This window comes from Astyanax mexicanus, chromosome 8, assembly GCF_023375975.1.
Source record: "Astyanax mexicanus isolate ESR-SI-001 chromosome 8, AstMex3_surface, whole genome shotgun sequence".
Taxonomy (NCBI): domain Eukaryota; kingdom Metazoa; phylum Chordata; class Actinopteri; order Characiformes; family Acestrorhamphidae; genus Astyanax; species Astyanax mexicanus.
The window spans coordinates 35,853,790-35,871,985 of record NC_064415.1 but is presented as its reverse complement, the minus strand read 5'-3'; the positions used below and the strand labels follow the sequence as shown (position 1 = coordinate 35,871,985).

Sequence of the window (18,196 nt, the reverse complement as noted above, 5' to 3'; positions counted from 1 at the left end):
AGGTGTTTGTGTTCCCAAGCTGTCCCCTGAGGTATCACTTCATGATCAATTTACCTACTGTTATTCAATGACTTGTTATGAAACAACAATTAAGGCAAATCCCAGTCCTAGAGAAAACTGCATTTCCCACAATTCAGCACGTTATTTTGACATCTGTTTCAGAGTCCAAATAAAAATCCATTTACAGCATGTTTAGTGAGACACGCCCAAGCCTTTGTTTACCAGAAAACCACACTCTGATAAATGGAGACAACAACCAGTTCCTGGCCCATTTATGCACAGAGAGAGAGTGAGAGAGAGAGAGAGAGAAAGAGAGAGAGAGAGAGAGAGAGAGAGAGAGAGAAAGACAGGGAGAAAATGAATTCAGCAGCCGTGTTGATTATTTTTACACACAGATGAAGGAACAGCATCATGAAAGCAGCAGTCATGAGACACTCCTCATTTCACAGGTGCAAAAACAAGCCCAGCTCAGGCTGCAGCATCAGCGCCACACACTCAGAGCAGTTCCTACAGTAATGGCTCCCTCTTCTGGCTGTATAAATTAAACACAAGAAAAACTGGAAAACAATAAATAAACTAAATCCTGGACAGAAAAGGTCCAGATTACTGTGAGTATCGAGATCAATAATTAAACCATGTGATTAAAATTGTTATTAAATTATAATTATAATTTCATTGTGTACTCCCAGGTTCTCACTTGCTTATTGAATACATAAAAAAAGTCTAAAAATGATTACTTGCCTAGTTTTTCCTTAGTACTGATTTGTAACACATATATCATACGTTTGTTTTTTTTTCATTAATCTGTGAATTTGCGAAGTATTAACAGTATTAACATTCATTTTGTTCTCTCTGTCTTTTGCCGCTTTATTTTGCTTGCTTTTTTTTTTTTTACTTTTACAGTAATATTTTACATTTTTAAATTTCTCTTTCTGCCTATGGTTTCCTTTTACAAAAAAATCCTCTGGCTGGTTTACAGTCTTGTCACTGGTTATCAAGCGGAAATTAGCATTAGCCGCTAACCGCAGCGCAAGCTCTTTTGCCATTCAGAGGTAAATACATCAGACTGTAGTCTGTGTGTTTGCTGTGTTAAAACATGCTACATGGCATGCTGGTTAACCAGAACACTTAGGGTTCCTCAGTCTACCGCTATCGGGTGGCATTAACTAGCACTAACCGTGGCTGGCTAGCGCTGCTAACCAAGGCTAGTGCTTCTAACCGAGGCTAGTGCTTCTAACCGGAGCTGGCTAGTGCTGCTAACTAGGGCTGGAACTCACCCTTGGACAAAATACTGGAATTCTAAGCTTATTGTAAATAAACTGAAGTGCTTTACTCACCCAAATAAACAGCTTTCAGGAGAGAAATCTGTGCAGACTAATATCTGCTAAATGAGAAGGGAAACATGGCGACACCCTTGTTCACTTCAAGTATGCATTCTTACTAGTGTTACTTAATGACCTTTATAATCTAGTGCGCCTTATGTATGAAAATAGACCAGAAAATAGCCGTTTATTAATAGTGAGTTGTATACTAACTAATATAACTTGGAGAAACACTTAATGGTAATCACAATAAAGAATAAAGCATTTAATGCACATTAGTAATACTCACTAATGTGATAAATGTTATTATACAGGTATAAACAACAAATGGACCTGCAAAGCTACAATATGGTCAACACTATATTTAATCTCTGAGATGACAGATTCTTTTGTACATGCTTTCAATGAAATTGTTTTCGTGAGTTCATCATCAACAGTTTTACAGGTTTACAAATTTTAGAACAATGCATATGACAGAAAACACTCTACAGCTTCATTCAGCTCTCGAGGAATGTCCTTCTTCCTCAGATCCAACACAGCTGTGTCACACATACACACACACACACACTACAGCTAAACTCGGGACTGCAGCCAAATCACACTGAATCCTCAACTATCTGCACACAACATGTTAAGATGCACAGAAACACACACACACACACACACACACAGAACGTCAGAGAGAACACAGAGAGTCAATCAATGGAAAATACATGTAGTAGCAACACACACACACACACACACACACACTATCAGTGAAGCAGAAACAATGTGAGTGTCAGGTGTTTCTAATCATTAATACAACATATGGGTGTATCAAGTATTTCCATTTCTTTCAGGATCACTGTGCCTCACTAATCTCAAAATCCTGGAGCCGAAAAAGAAATAGAGAGAGAGAGAGAGAGAGAGAGAGCAGATGGCTTTCTTTTTTCACTCAGCTTGCATGTATTGAAATGGTGGCAACAATACTGGTGGCAGATCTACTGAGCCAAGGAAATTAGATGCCAGGGAAGAAGATGGCATATCTTTCTATCTTTGTGCATTAAGAAAATACAGTAGCACACCCTTTAAAACACACACACACACACACACACACACATGCATAGATACACAGGTAAGCCATTTGTCTGGTAGCCTGCAGGAATACAGCTCTGCTTGGGGTGCTTGTTTCCCCAATCCCCTTCTGTTACACACACACACATAGACACATTATGAAATAGCCAGGCCACAGGTTGCACCACCTTCTTACATTACTGCATAAATAAACAATTAAGATAGTCATTCACTAAGGATTAATGTCAAAAGCTCCATTCTACCTCCATTCTCCAAACTGTACAAGCTGCGTCCCAAGCCTAGGCTGTAGCTGAATTAGGATGGTTTTGTTTAATGTCTTACTATTTTTATATTGGTATTGTTATTCCAATAAATCCGAAGGCCCAGGTTTGTATCTTGTGGGTGTATTTGAGGCTGTTTGTATTGTCGTGCTTGGGTATGTATTGCTGCGGCCAGTTAGCATGCTAGCAAGCTACCTAACGAGCAATCCACTACTTCTTTCCATGCTTTATCTACAAATTGCCCTGTATTTGTTCAAAAATAAAGCATATGAAAAGAAAAGAGCAAGAACAGCATTTATAATCCTCTCTGCTACGTTCAGATCCTCTCCGCTGGTGATATGAACCAAGTACCAATTCTTCGTCAAAGTGCATTCATTTACAGAAAAGCAAGCTTTATTATTCTCCAGCTAGATTTAACTCATTCCCACACCTTAATAAGTTGTGGCCACGCCTTAATGATCCCATTCCCATGCCTTAATTATCTAATTCCCAATGCATTAGGATCTCATTCCCACGCTTTAATTATCTAGTTCACTCATTTTTTTCACAAGATGTCCCCTTAGGGGCTCTGTACATAAAGAATGAAGGGTTGCCTGTTGCTCTGTCACCTGCCAGTGTAAACCTAGAGTAATAATCGGAACTGCAGTTCCACACTCATCCACTAGTTGATAAGTACAGAAATGTATGCATTTAGATGAACAGGAATCAACAGTAACCTTTGATGTGTCATCTGTAAAAAAAAAAAATCAAATCTGATTATCTGGTTTATAGACAAATCAAAGTTTTAATAAGAAAAATACATTATTTAATGTAGAGGAGAGAAGGCAACAGTGTGTGTGTGTCACTATGTGAAGAAAGGGCGACGGGGTGACTCATGGATTACAGTGGCGATACCATCTGTCTGGCCACACACACACTCACACACACACGCACACAGACAGAGCAGAGCTATCTATGCTCTATCTGGCACATGGCCCAAGAGGAACAGCCACTAAAGATTAGAATACTAAACTTCCCCCTCACACGTCACCTGAAACAATTATTTTTTATTAGTTAATAAATAAGTGACTGATAATAAACATGTAGTAAAAATATGTTACACTCTAAGAAACTGTATTAAAGCAATAAACGAGTTAAGAAAAATTTGCTCATCTTTGATTATGTCGATTTCAGTAAAATACTGTTTAAAACCTTAAAAAACATAACATTCCTCTACAACTACAACACATCCCTGACCAGTATGAAAGCACTACAGATCCCATTCACTGAATGCATGTAAATGTATGGAAATGCATTCACTATTCTGAATGCACAGAGCCATGATCCAATGATAGCATGTGTTGAAATACATTAAAATACAGCAGTGGGTCTAAAGCACACACCCACACTGACTATCGCTACACAAAATATTTTTTGAGAATTGTCATTGAAATGTATTCTGTTTAATATGGATTTTGCTGTAGTTTGTATGTATTGCATTGTGGGGAGTGGTCAGAAACAAGAGGGCAGCATGCTTTTTTAAACCCCCGTAGCCAAGTATGCCCACCAAAACAAGATTTACAATCCTGTGTGGGTGTGTGCATGGGCTACTGCATTGAGGAATAGGCTGTTGTTCCTCCTAAGTACTTTGATTTGAAAATATTGACCATAGTCACGTAACCAAAGCAGTGCTTGTTATAGTAACATCACTGTAGTCCTTTCAAAAGTGTGGGTTTATTAGAATATAGAGATTTAAAGGAAGGTAACAAGCTTAGTTAAAGCAGCCATGTTCAAAAATGAACCAATCACACAACCCTACACATGGCAACAGGAGCAGATAGCTTCCATACCTGCAGCAGACCACACCAGAGTCCACTTTAAGCAAACCCCAGATCACCAATGTTAGAAGAACCAGAAATCAGTTCTTGGTTTAAATACGGCTTTTGCACTTGATCAAACGTACTGAACCTGCAGAGCAAGCACACCCAGGTCCACCAAAAAAGGTGTGAAAACACACTAAAGGTCATTGGGTTCTTCAGTACAACCCATTCCATTTAGAATGCTAGTCCACATAGATGCTGTTTGATCATCTTTTTATGAGCTGCAAATATAAATGTGCCCTCAATCCATGCTAGCAGCATTCTGTTCATTGTCTTCTCTTGTTGTTTTGATGAATCAATGCATTCACATAATCAAAGACATGCAAATCATTGAGAATAAAACACTGCGGCCCAGTTTTTACCCCAATCTATGCTGATCTAATATCTCTCAGTTTAAAAAAACAAAGCTTCCTAACCGGATGCTGGTTACAACATACAACATATATATATTTATTGGTATACAGGTTGACAGGTGAGGGGTGGTTTTATGCACATTCCCTTATTATTACGCCACAGTTAGGGAGCCATCCAAAAGGCTTATAGAAGCACATGATTCCTGACACTTCACAGAAAACGGATGGGTGTTTTTTTTTTTGGAGTGTTTATAGGAGCATTTGTTTATAGGAGCAAGTGGAAACAAAAGCAAGCAAAATAGGAATTTTGCACAACATGTCTACTTTAAAGAGCTTTTCTGCTTCTGTATGTCCAAGCTAAGAACCATATCGAATTTTTTATTGTAAGACACAGCAGCATAGTTTAGAAATATAATCTCTGTATAACTGATGATCTGTGCATTAGACTCCAGAAGTCCAGGTTCGAGTTGTCATGCTAGGTATGAAAAGGTGAGCACAGGTTGAATTCAGAGCTCTGAACTCTTCACAGATTAGCTGCAGGTTGGTAGTAGAACAGCTATTTTAAGAACAGCTTGCGATGCTTTTCTGCCATCCATTTTCCCTGCTTCCTGTTTGCAGCACAGGGTCCCTATGGTAACCAGTCATTTCCCACAAAGCCCAGACGTTGCCAAAGGAGACAACCAGCCTCTGGCGTATTTCATCCTGGCTTAGACTTACACTCCCCTGGGTAGATGCCACTCACACACTCACTCACACACACACACACAGTATCCACCTTATTTTGCACTCCAACAAGTAGGGGTCACATTTGTTTACTTTGTGTTGGAAGATCAGGTGCAGCAGCTGATATGGGTGTTAACCACACAGAGATAAATGTATAGTATGAATAGTTTAACATACTTAGTAAGGCTAAGTATTTTTGAAGCTCCATACCACTTATACTCAATGCCGTCTACAGAAGAGGAGCTGTATCTTTGGTAAAGGGGCTACATTTAAAACATCCACCCAACCGTCCAAACTCTGTCTTGCCAAACTCAGTCTTGCTAAGATCAGTCTTGTAAAGCTCAGTCTTGCAAAGCTCAGTGTTGCTAATTGTCATTTTGCTAAGTTCAGTCTTGCTGACCTTAATTTTGCAAAGCTCAATTTTGATAATTGCCATTTTTCTAAGCTCAGTCTTGTTAAACTCAGTCTTGCTAAGAGTCATTTTGCTGAGTTCAGTCTTGTTGAACTCAGTCTTGCTAAGCTCAACATTGTTGAACTTAGGCTACGTTCACATTACCAGGCCAAAGTGACTTAAATCTATTTTTTGCTCAATGTGGCTCAGATCAGATTTTTTTCATGGCTGTGTGAACGTACAAATCAGATTTGTTCAAATCAGATTTGAGTCACTTTCATATGTTGTCTTAAATCGGATACATATCCGATCCATTGAATTGCGACATGAATGTGAACGGTCAAATCAGAATTCATGCGTCTTTTTGATTTTTCGTCCACATTCCACGCAGACACGGGTCACTTACATTTGTGTTTGTGAACCATCAGGATTTGAGCAATGTGGCTTGTAATGTGAACGCAGCTTTAGTCTAGACACTTGCCTTGTAGATGATGACATATCTAAAAGTAATTTTTTACAAGGATCCCCTTTACCTAAAATTGACCTGTCCATGTTTGTTTAGCACAAAATGGAGCATTCAGATTAAATTCCAGATTAAAAAAAATGTGATTTGAAATATTGGAAGACTCTTTAATTATTCTAATTATTCATTTTAATTTTATTACAGAACAGAGATAAGATTAGAATTTGAATTTGAAGTTACTTGGTACTCTGACTAGCAGAGGATGATACATCTAAGCAGGGAATAACACCCTATGTAATGTTGACATAATATTGATAGTGAGGTAGAGGTGCTCAGTGAACACGCACAACAAACTACTTCTCAGCCAAGCCAAGTGGAGAAAAAACATTGAGTTTAAACTAATTTAGGATCTTAATTTATTGTGATTCACATGGATAACGTACATCACCACTAGATCAAAGTGAATCTACTACTGACTCAGGTTTGGATTAATGGAAAAAGAAAACCAGAAAGCACTTTTTTGAGGGTGAATTTGTGTACATTCTTCAGGATGTACAGAACTAAAACACTGTAAAACACTGCACTGCTTAGGTCTAAAGAAATAAATCAAAGAAGAACGAACGAGTAATAACTGCTCTAACTGAACCACAAGTGACTCATCTTTGTCTGAAAGTAAAACCTCTGTTCCTCTCGCCCACAAAACAAATGACCTCCTTTGTCCTTAATGACCTAAAATAATGATTGGCCATGATGAAAAGCTGCAATAAGGGGCTCCATTATAATAGGGATTAAGTTAATCTGGTGGCAGCATTAGGACCTGCCTCCTTGTCTTCTCCTCTTCTCCTCGCTGCTCATTTTGGCTCTGCTCTGCTTAATTAATGATTTCAGCCAAGAAAGGAGAGGCACACTTGGACTGGGATGAAGAAGCTGGCGGAAAAAGACTCGTCAGTTAAAACCCCCGCAGCGCTAATAAAGATCAGAACTCTGAGCCACAAATATAATCACTACAGTACACTTACTGCTAACAAACTCCCGCAGGAAGGAGCCTTTACGTCTTACCTGGATCTGAAATCCTTATCTGCAGCAGAACTGATATGCATACTATTAGGCCTGTTCTTGAATATTTGGCACCATGTAAATGACTACATAACTGATTAACACAAGTATTAATAGTTAATATGTTAAACTACATATCAAGCTTTAATTCTTAATGTTTTGTAACGATAAGTCGACACTGACATTTGGAGTAGACACATTTTTATATGATTATATCAACTTATCGATGCAGCTCTACCAAAAAGTAATGGTTTAATGTTACTATGTTTATTATAACATTTCCAAAGCTCTCTTTATCATTATTATTCATAGTTCACCTCCACCTCTGTTTATGTTTCCCTGCATCTGTTCTATTGTAATATATATTTTTTTGCAAGCCAAAATCTATTTTTTTAAACAAATATCTACCAATATTTTTGTTGTGTATGTTGCTCGTGAAAAGTGAAAAGATTTGTTTAATTCTGTTAAGTTTTTGACAATTTGATTAGGAATGAATAGAAGAAATGATCTTAAAACATTCTTAGAGCATTCTGATGATAGAAATATTATCTATCTTTTCTTTAATTAAGATTCTTAGCCATTTTGAAGTCTACAAGATTTAGAGCATCTAAAAAGTCAGAAGATTAGTAGCTAAATGCAATTTAATAAATAAGCCTGTAAATTAAACTAACCAACAGGTTGCCTTTGAAAATAAAGTGTAATGCAGTGTAGAATTGGACAAATTGAGCAAAATTAGCCCAGCATGATTAAAAGCCAATAATAAAAATATATTGTAAGTATATATATATATATATATATATATATATATATATATATATATATATATATATATATATATATATATATATATCCAAAGACATACAGACATAAAGACATTAATTTAAGATAAATCTAACTAGCTTTATTTGTGCTAAAATGAGAGCACTGAAGTCTGAAGTGCTGGAAACAAGTCATCAAAAAAAGACCAACAACTAAACAATAGAAAGACTCACTACAAGCTACACGCTACAAGCTACAGGCTACGCTTTTTCCAGTCTTACCTGGACAGGAGCTCCAGTCACCATCCCTCCAATCCCTCCACTCATGGGTCTCTGTGGCGGGGTTCAATCAACCCCAGCCCTCAGAGCAAAGTCCAGATATGAAGGAATAAAGGGCCGGACGGAAGGAGGAACAGGGTGGACAGATTGATAATAAGGGGAGACCATACAGTCACCACCGCGAGTGGATTACTGGACTGGAGGTATTAGCACACTGTGATATCTCACGCACACACACACACATACACACACACACACATACACGCACACACACAGATGCTCACAGAAAAAAAAAACGCTTAGAGGATTACGTGGCTAGAAATAGTGAAGTCTTCTTCTCAACTGACCCAGAATCAGGCCTTAGAAGAAGCTACAGCACACACACAGTTACACATTACACAATCACAGAGTTCAGGGGATGTCCCAAAATCCCCAGCAGATGCATTGTGATTCTGTATGTGTGTGTGTGTATGTCTAAGTGTGTGTGTACATATATGTGTGTGTGTGTGTGCGTGTAGACAGGGGGTAAATCTCTCTGTAAGCCTCCTCGAGGTGAAGCAGTAGCAGTGGAAGTATTACAGCGCAGTGTACTCAGTGTAAACTCCTCGATTGCAGGCCCACAGGCCCGATCCCCAGCACCGCCCCGTCTCCGACAGATTAAACTCACACTAACCTGTTCATCAAATATGATAAACCCACGCCTGCGGATTTACGCTGTTTACGTGTCGTCTTAAATCTAATCTCACCATCATATGCATCAAGAGCCCTCATACAAACCAGCTTTTCTCTCAGCAGTGTCGCATCATGTGACCGTAAAAACAGGAGGAGAAAGAAAGAACAAAAAAAGAAAGGAAAAAAGGAAAAAAGAAAGGAAAAACTCAACAATGTAAGAATGTAAGTAAGAAATAATTTACACTCAGCACTCAGCCACACAGACAATGTTGGGAAACAGCAGCCAATCACACACAGCATACCCTGTGCTAGGGCTGTACGATATTGGAAAAATTTGACATCGCATTGTTGTTGTTTTTTTCGGTTATATATCCTGATATTAAACAATGCAGGACCTGTGACGTCACCAGCCCCACCCACACCTTTTAGAGCTGAATCAGCGCTTTAGAGTCAGCCAAGCACTCAAAACCTGAGGAAAACAACAAAACAATAATAATCAAGCATTTAAATGGCCTTTTAAAATATAAATAAAAGCGTTTTTCTGTGAATAAAAGCGTGATTCCGACTGTTACTGGAAATATCTGTGCAAAACTGTGCGAAACTGAGGTACACAGCTTTGGACAGACTGTCTGCCGCTGCTTAAATGCACGTGTACAACCATGTGGAGGCCATTCGGTTGCCGCGTGTTTTCCTTCTAAAGGGATAGCTGATGGAAGCGCCTAAGTAAACAAAACTATCCTTCTTAAAAAGACTATTTTCTTTTACACAAGTGCAGGATGTTAATCTACACAGATTTATCTTCTAAAAGCCGTTTATATGGGTGAGTAAAGTGCTTTCGTTTATTTTCAGTAAGCTAAGATTTCCAATATTTTGTCTCTAAGTTTTTAGTGAAGTTTCTCCAGCACTAAGGCTGGACGCAGTAGCATTAGCATTAGCTGCTAACTGAGGAACCCTGAGTGTTCTGGTAAGCCAGGGCACTATCAGCTAGCGGTTTATCCCAGGTAGCTTCTTTTAACATGGCAAACAAGCAGACTACAGTCCAATATACTCGCCTCTGAAAGGGCAAAAGAGCTAGCGCTGCGGTTAGCGGCTAATGCTAATGCTGCTGCACCCAGCCTTAGTGCTTTTAGAAACTGAAAACTCACCCTTATAAAGTTGTACTTCAGGGGAGTTGCTTTACTGCTCCTTAATACCTGACTGGTTAAACTCCAATCTCCAAACTCTCTTTAGATATTTAGTGTTTTGTAACCTTATTCAGCTTGATGAGCATCATCAGCTCTTCATCTGAGCTTCTCACAAATGTTTTGTGTTCGTGCTGTTATATTCTAAAGCAGGGGTCGGCAATTAAGTTTGGCCGTGGGCCAGATATTTTCCAATTTTTTCACAAAAAAAAAAAATTCTGTTTTGGAAAATGAAGTGTAATGGGATGAAGTGCTACAGACTTGTGGCTCTTCGGCCCAGAGGGTTGTTGAACCCAATTGCAGAACTCAAACTAGGTAAACCCAAGAAGAAAGGAAAAAAAAAAAATGAATAAATAAACACACCACTCCTCACAGGGGATCAAATTCGTGTCGTCAGGGTCACGGTCCAATTGACTACCGCTGCCCTGGCTAGTGAATTCGGACACGGCTGGGAAAAAAACAGCCTTATAAGGAGATAGGGAGCCGAGTGCGACAGAGAGACGGGGAGGATACAAATAAGAGAAGCATTTTATTCATTTATATATATTTTTTTTCATTATCGTTTGTTATAGTTCAAACAACCTCACAAGCCGACCCCTGTTCTAAAGGGTTCTAAGAGGTTCACAAAAGGTCACGCACCACTGTGTTGGAGCTGTTCTTCCTCAGTGTGAACAGAAGCTCTAAGGAGCACAGCTACATCCACATTTAGAGGACTCATGATCCAGTGAGTCACTGCAGCAGACATGTGGTATATCACACTCTGAGTTCAGGCAGGTCTCAGTGAGGAGTCGATGTAAATCGCTGAAGGGTGAAGCTGTGGTGGGAAAACTGGATACTGATTACATATTCAATCAGCTACTTTGCAAACCGGGTAGCAGATCAATATGAGGCTGGGGAAGAGTGTGTGCTGTGGAGCTGTGGAGCAGCGCAGTGACGCGGGGACAGCTGGAGTGTGTTTCCAGTCATAGTGCACGCTAGAACACTGGAGTGAGCTTTTCTTAAACACACTTCTGTCTTTCCATCACAGATTTCCATCCCAGCTCTCGTTTAAACACACATACAGTCTAAAACACTTCAAATCACTTCAGGAAGTGTTAGGATTCACTCTTCCTCTTTATACTGTATACAGTGCAGATCTCATCCCGGAAAGACCTGGAGCACATGAGTAGAAGAAGCAGCATAATGTTTATAATGAGCAGCCAGACTTTAAAGCTTATAACACTCTAACAAAGAACACTAAAATAAAGTGAGAGTGAGGTTTAATGTTATGTTTTGTTTGAGCTTGGATGTCAGAATCCATTAGTGCCGAGTATGAACTTTGGTAACACCCTAGATTAAGACTATAATAAATTATGTTTTTAAAAGAGTTTATTTTGTGTCGTTCATTCGGTAGTAAATGCCATAAAACATGAATAAGCAGTTACAACACACAAAACAAATAGTTTTTTGCCAAATAGTGAACAGAGAACAATAGAGAATATCAATTTAATCATTTATATGTTAGTGTATACCACATTGTTATTACTGGTTAAATAATTAAACTAGTAAAGAAGCAAAATTATAATTGAAGATGAGATGAGGTTGAGTTTAGGTGTTGGTTTGAAATTAAGGTTAAGATTAGGTTTAGGTTTTGGGTTATAACAAGAATTTAGGTTTAGTTTTGAGTTTTTGAGTTGAGTTTAGGATGAGATTTAGGGTTTGGGTTAAATCTAGAATCTGATTTGAGGGGTTGAGTTTAGATTAGAATGGGATTTAGGTTTTGAGTTAAGACTAGGATTTAAATTGAGTTAAAGCTTCGGGTTACATTAGGATACGGATTAGGTTCAGTTTAATGTTTAATGTTGGGTTTGGATTAGGATGAGGTTTAAGTTATGAGTTAAGACTAGGGTTTAGATTGAGTTTAGGTTTTGCGTTAAAATTAGGGTAAAGATTAAGTTTATGTTTTGGGTTGAGATTAGAGTTACGATTAAGTCTAGGTTTTGGATTATAGCAAGGATTTATTTTGAGTTGAGGTTTTGAGTTTATATTAGAATGGGATTTAGGTTTTGAGTTAAGCCTAGGATTTAGGATGAGTTTAAGTTTTGGGGTTACATTAGGATGAGGATTAGCTTTTGAGTTAAGCCAAGGATTTAGTCTGAGTTGAGGTTCGGAATTGAGATTAAGGTTAAGATAAATTCTAGGTTTTGTGTTGAGATTAGGATGGGATTCAGGTTTTGAGATAAACCTAGGAGCTTTGGGTTTTGGGTTGAGGTTTAAAGCGAAACTTAGGCGTAACAAGAGTTAACTGTAAGTTAAAGGTGAAGAGTAACTGTTTATTATACCTTGGGTGTATTGACAAATATCTTTCAGTTATGATTACTTAACTTAGTATCTATAATTACATAATCATTGTGTGAAACCTTGTATTTTATATGCATTAATCAATACTCACATTGTACTTTATATACATTTATATAGAAGATTAACCAATAACCACAATATATATATTCTTTACACATATAGTAAAACATTGTTTGATCAGGCATGTGACTAACACATCTATTATATGACAAATTAACCCACATGATACATAAGGCGTTTACTAACACATAGGATCTATTGTATGGCGGACTAACCACGCGTTACTAACACATTAACATATAACATATGAAATCTATTGTGTGACTTGCGTAGCTCATGCTTGAAGCATTTCGTTCACTGCATGACCCTAACTAACGGTCATCAACTCGACTGGTACACTCGGTACGAGACTACATTTCTACAGAGGAGGCTTTTAGATCAAAGCGGCCTTCTGTGTGTGGGGGAACCTGCAGCGGCTTCAAAGAGGGGGGTGACGCACACTCACACAGATAGTGCCACGATGTTCCATTCTGGAAGAACACAGTCAAGGCCAAACACTAGTGGTCCGGTCAGACACGTGAAACTTGAGTACTAACACGTGAAATTATGCATATTAACATGAGCTAATCGTTAGCAACGCCTCATCAGCAGGTTTCACGTCATTTGGGGTATAAAACATGGAGTCAGATCAGACGGGGTCAGAACTTTTACTGGGACGGCTGTTAACTGTCTTGTATGTATTGGTTCTCCTGAATTCAGTAATAAATACTTGGTTTGCTTTCAACTTCACTCCACCTGTCTGCGACTCTATCAAAACGAACACGTAGGGGAGTTGTACCCCGGATGAGGGGTGGGTGTGGACCCATCTTTCATTTCTTTTCTACAACAAAGGTAAATAAATCATCAGCAGAATGTAACCAAACTTTGATTGGCATAGGATGTTTACATTATGTGGAGGTTCCTTATACTAGTACCTAATACTGGTTCTTCTGTGGAACTTAATTTGGCATGCTCATGCGTATGAGAGAAGTCACATGTTTGGTTAAGCAAGAATCTGAAACAATGGTGAGTGACAGCACGTCAAGAAGAGGGAAGATCAAACGCTCCTGTCCTCAGATCCTGACACTCGCAGTGATGATGATTTCCTCAATGAAAAACAACAAAGGAAGGAAATGTCAGAGACTGACAGAGACACACACAGATTATTCAACAACGGTTTTATTTTTGTATTTTTTTGGAAAGTTTTATCTTTCACTTGGGAGCAAATTTAAAGGCTCTAGTGCACAGAGATGGCTCTGCCTCATCTTCACTGTCTCGTCTAGTGTCAATATCATAACATATCCTTTTATCCTGTAATGCTGTTATAATAGTTCAAATTCCTGTACTGTTATTCTACAACTACACACATGCTTTGTTCACTTCCACAGTTGTCCACAAGATCGAGCTTAAAGCGTGATGTGTATTTATGACAGTGGAGTAAAAGTCAATTATACTCCACAACTGAAGGAGGAGCCCAAGAGCGAAAAATTTTAATTCACACAATGCTACTTTAATATTCCAAGTTGCATTATTTCTTAGATTATTTGAAATATTGCAAAATGAATGGTCAGTAATCACAAAAGAAGCATTTATCAATGTGTCATAATTAAATTACTATTAACAACATTTCAATATTTTCTGCACTGAAAAGCGTACTTAAAATACTTAAATTTTCCCAAAAATAGACAGTGCATCTTATAATCCGATGTGTCTTATGTATGAATTCTACCAGTCAGGTTTTGAGAACAGTAAATCAACAGTATACTTTATACAGGAGTTTTGATGATGTTTCTCCAGTACTGCTGGAGCATTATTAGCATTAGCCGCAACCTGAGCTAAGCGCTAGCTCTTTCGCCATCCAGAGGTGAGTATTATCAGCCTGTAGCCTGCTGCTAACCCCGGCTAGCACTGCTGGAGCAGCATTAGCATTAGCCACTAATCGCATTAAGCGCTAGCTCTTTCACTGTTCAGGGGTTAGCTATCTGGAAAAAAACGCTAGATAATATCGCCCTGGCTTGCCGGAACAATCAGGGTTCCTCAATGTAGCGCTGTCGGGTGGCATTTACTAGCTCTATCTGTGGCTAGCGGTTAGACGCTAATGCTAATGCCCAATTAAACAGTTTTCAGGATAGAAATCTGTGTAGATTAACATCCAGTGCTCATTTGACTTTAAACGAAAATGTTTTTTTTTAAGAATTACAGCTTGTTTACCTAACATTTACCTTGCTTCACTTTAGTTATCCCCTACTAACATCACCCAGCAGCAAGACCTGCTGAATTAGAAGGAAAACATGGCGACACCCCTGTTCCTTACTAGTGTCTCATAATGCAACTTATAATAACGGTAGGCCATATGTATGAAAATAGACCAGAAAACAGATGTTTATTGATAGTGCGTCTAATAATGTAAAAATTACGGTAATCCCAAACCATTAGATAATGGCATTTAGTTAGCATTTACAGTGAATTATTATATATAAAGTTACCACTATTAGTAAGCCATATGGATGATACAATACACACCATGACACTGTACTGTTATATTGCGATACTGTAAGCCAAGTAGATATCCTGCCAATATGTATACTATAATACTATAAAAAAACAACTTAAAATCATGTGCACAAAATTTAAGTAAAATAAGCTATTTTCTGAAGAGCCAAATACAGTATTGCACAACATATTGCAATACTTCTATATATGTTTTAACAGCCCTAATTGATAGAACATGTCATTTTGATTCAACATCAACAGTGATTCTTCTCAGCCAGTAATGCAAATTCAGTTACTCTGTTCAATAAAAGTTCAATTGCATTTTATGAAAGCTCTCCTGGGGGTCACATGTATTGACCAGGCTTCTCAGAAATACCAACTAGGGCTTCTGGGTCTTCTCCACTCCAAAGGTTATATCATATCAAGACACGCTTTCATCCCTGCAAATTAGCATCAGCCAGGTTTTCATAAATATTTACACATCTGTGGAACAGCAGTCACCGCACTGACATTTGCTCCAGTGGCCGGGTCCATACCCCCATCCCAGTTGTCAGACACAAGTACAACCCCCAGGTTTGCCCCTCCCTAGACTTGGATGAATAATGGATCAGTCTGTGGGTGGGTGGGAGGCGGATAGGCACATTATTCAAGATGGCCCGGGGCTCTGGATAAGGGGGGAGCAGCAAGGCAGGGCTCATTAAGGCTGATTTGATTTCCATATTTTCAATTTTGGTAGAGGTTATTGGTTTGACACCATTCAATTTAAGTCCTATATCAAATAAGATAAGCAGAAAATATAAGATCAGCTGAAGAAACTCTACCTGTATTAAGAGAGCGAGGCCTGTCACAATAATTACATTATCGTCTTATCGTACGATGTATAGACATGACCCCAATCATTTCTGCTGACCTCAATATCGTCTAATGTACGTTGTTCTTAACAAAAAGGCCCAAATAATAGAGAAAATTCACCTACGAACCTAATGGCGACAAGATTTAGTAAAGTTCTTTAGTCTGCTGACTAAACTGCTAATGAATATTCATACATGCAAACATTTGGTCTATGATTTGTTCTATATTAAAAAATCTGCCGCGAACGGCGCCCACTTTGACCGGTGTTCTGTCGAGTTGTGCTACCTTGGTAAAACGCGGAATCAACCGGAGATCCGATTTAAACCTGTAGTTACTAACACAAGATAGCTAACGCTAAATATCTGGGTAAACAGACCCACCCCAGCACACTAAGCACAGTATGTGCAGCATTCACTGGTCACAGCCACGAGACTCTGTTTACTATGTGGACATCTGTGCTGCACGTCCCATTGAAAACACTGTGTTTGAAAGTGCAACAGAAAATGTTCAGCGTTCTGTGTTAAAGCAGCTTCACACTGCACAGGTATACGCCCAGGAACACAGAATCTTCTCACTATATTTACTTTCTTTTTCCCACACCAGACAGCTCTGACCAATCAGAGAAGACGATGTGCTTGTGTGGTTTATTGGTGCGCGTTTTAGTTTGTTTAGGTTTATGTCTATGTGAAACTAAACTAAAAATAGGTAGAAAACGCTTCAAATAAACAAACTCATTAACTGATACATACCATAGAAACCAACTGCAGGTGTGAAAACATTTATACTCTCTAATTTAGAAATCCTTATAACCAGGCTTAGATATTTACAATAAAATTTACAAACCAATTGATCATGCATTCTTTATTCCAGCGCACCACACCGGCTTTATCTCCCCTCAAACATACAAGTATATACTAGTATGTTAATTGGTGACACCCCTGATATAAATTTCTTACATTCATTAATATATATACATTAATTGCAGTTAATCACAGAGTATTGTTGTGATTAATTGGATTTTTTTTTTTTTATTAATTGACACCACTATAAATTATATATCTCAATTGGTTCTGGGACAATAGAAAGTCCAAACAAAAACAAAATATTTATCGTCACAGGCCGACACATGCAGGATGCCGATCTTGTTGTTGTGTAGCTACTGGCTGCCTGTATAAAGATTTCAAATGTCTGGCATTTAAAGGTCAAATGTCAAGTGACTAAGACCTCTGTCATGCTCTAACGGTCAAAAGTGTCTCTTTGACCAAACACGAGGATCAGTAGGAAACTCTGACACCCCGGAACCCAGAAATGTCACTGACCGAATGTACTGGTGGTGTGTTTTGGAGTAAATTTCATTACAGCAATGTGGTAAAGTTGAACTGAAGTGGACGAGACTGTGCAGTCATTGTTCGGGCTGAAGAAGACAATGTAAGAAGACAGCGCGAGGTCTGAAGAAGTGGAAAAGGCTCAGAATGATGTTCCTTCAGCACAGAAGAAGAGGAACATTGCCTGGACCTCTACAGAGCCTTTCAAATGAGAAATGACAATATGCCCAATGTTTCAGCTGTCTGTCGCTTCCAGGAAGAGAGGCCACCAGACTGCTACTCACAGCTGAGTGAGTCTTTATTATGCAGTGAACAGACACCTCCCTCTCTGCACACTCACTCACTCGCTCAAACACATTCTCAACAGATTTCTTGTTCTTCTGTAACCTTCTCACCATGTCCCTCACTTTCTCACACTCCTTTACCCTCTCTGTTTGACACAGACATAAACAGGAAATGTAGGATACGAGACTCCATCACAGACACACACACACCAACAGTCATATTTTCCTCACCTTTCTGATTACTGTATTTTTTGGACTATAAGGCACATTAAGCGACACTAGTAAGGGTGTCTATATCAAAGTGAACAATTGTGTCACCATGTTTCCCATCTAATGGGAAAGCTGGGGTAAGCACCTAAGTAAACAAAACAGTAATTAGTAAATAAAAAAAGAATCTTTTAAAGTCAAACGAGTGCTGGAAGTTAATCTACACAGATTTCTCTCCTGAAAACTGTTTATTTGGGTGAATAAA

The 18,196-nt window shown here is 38.6% G+C and overlaps 1 protein-coding gene across 3 annotated transcripts in view; it reads right to left on the bottom strand.

The window, feature by feature from the left end:
- The window catches only part of ank2b (ankyrin 2b, neuronal), a 281,005-nt gene that overhangs the window by 162,366 nt on the left and 100,443 nt on the right, over positions 1–18,196 (bottom strand). Inside the window, exon 1 of one of the 3 annotated variants that reach the window (XM_049483037.1) lies at positions 8,542–8,723. The exons of the other annotated variants lie outside the window; for them this stretch is intronic. Coding sequence (XP_049338994.1) covers positions 8,542–8,586 — 45 coding nt within the window. The 5' untranslated portion in view covers positions 8,587–8,723. Of the gene's footprint in view, positions 1–8,541; positions 8,724–18,196 lie in introns of those variants that run through there. 3 annotated transcript variants of the gene reach the window in all.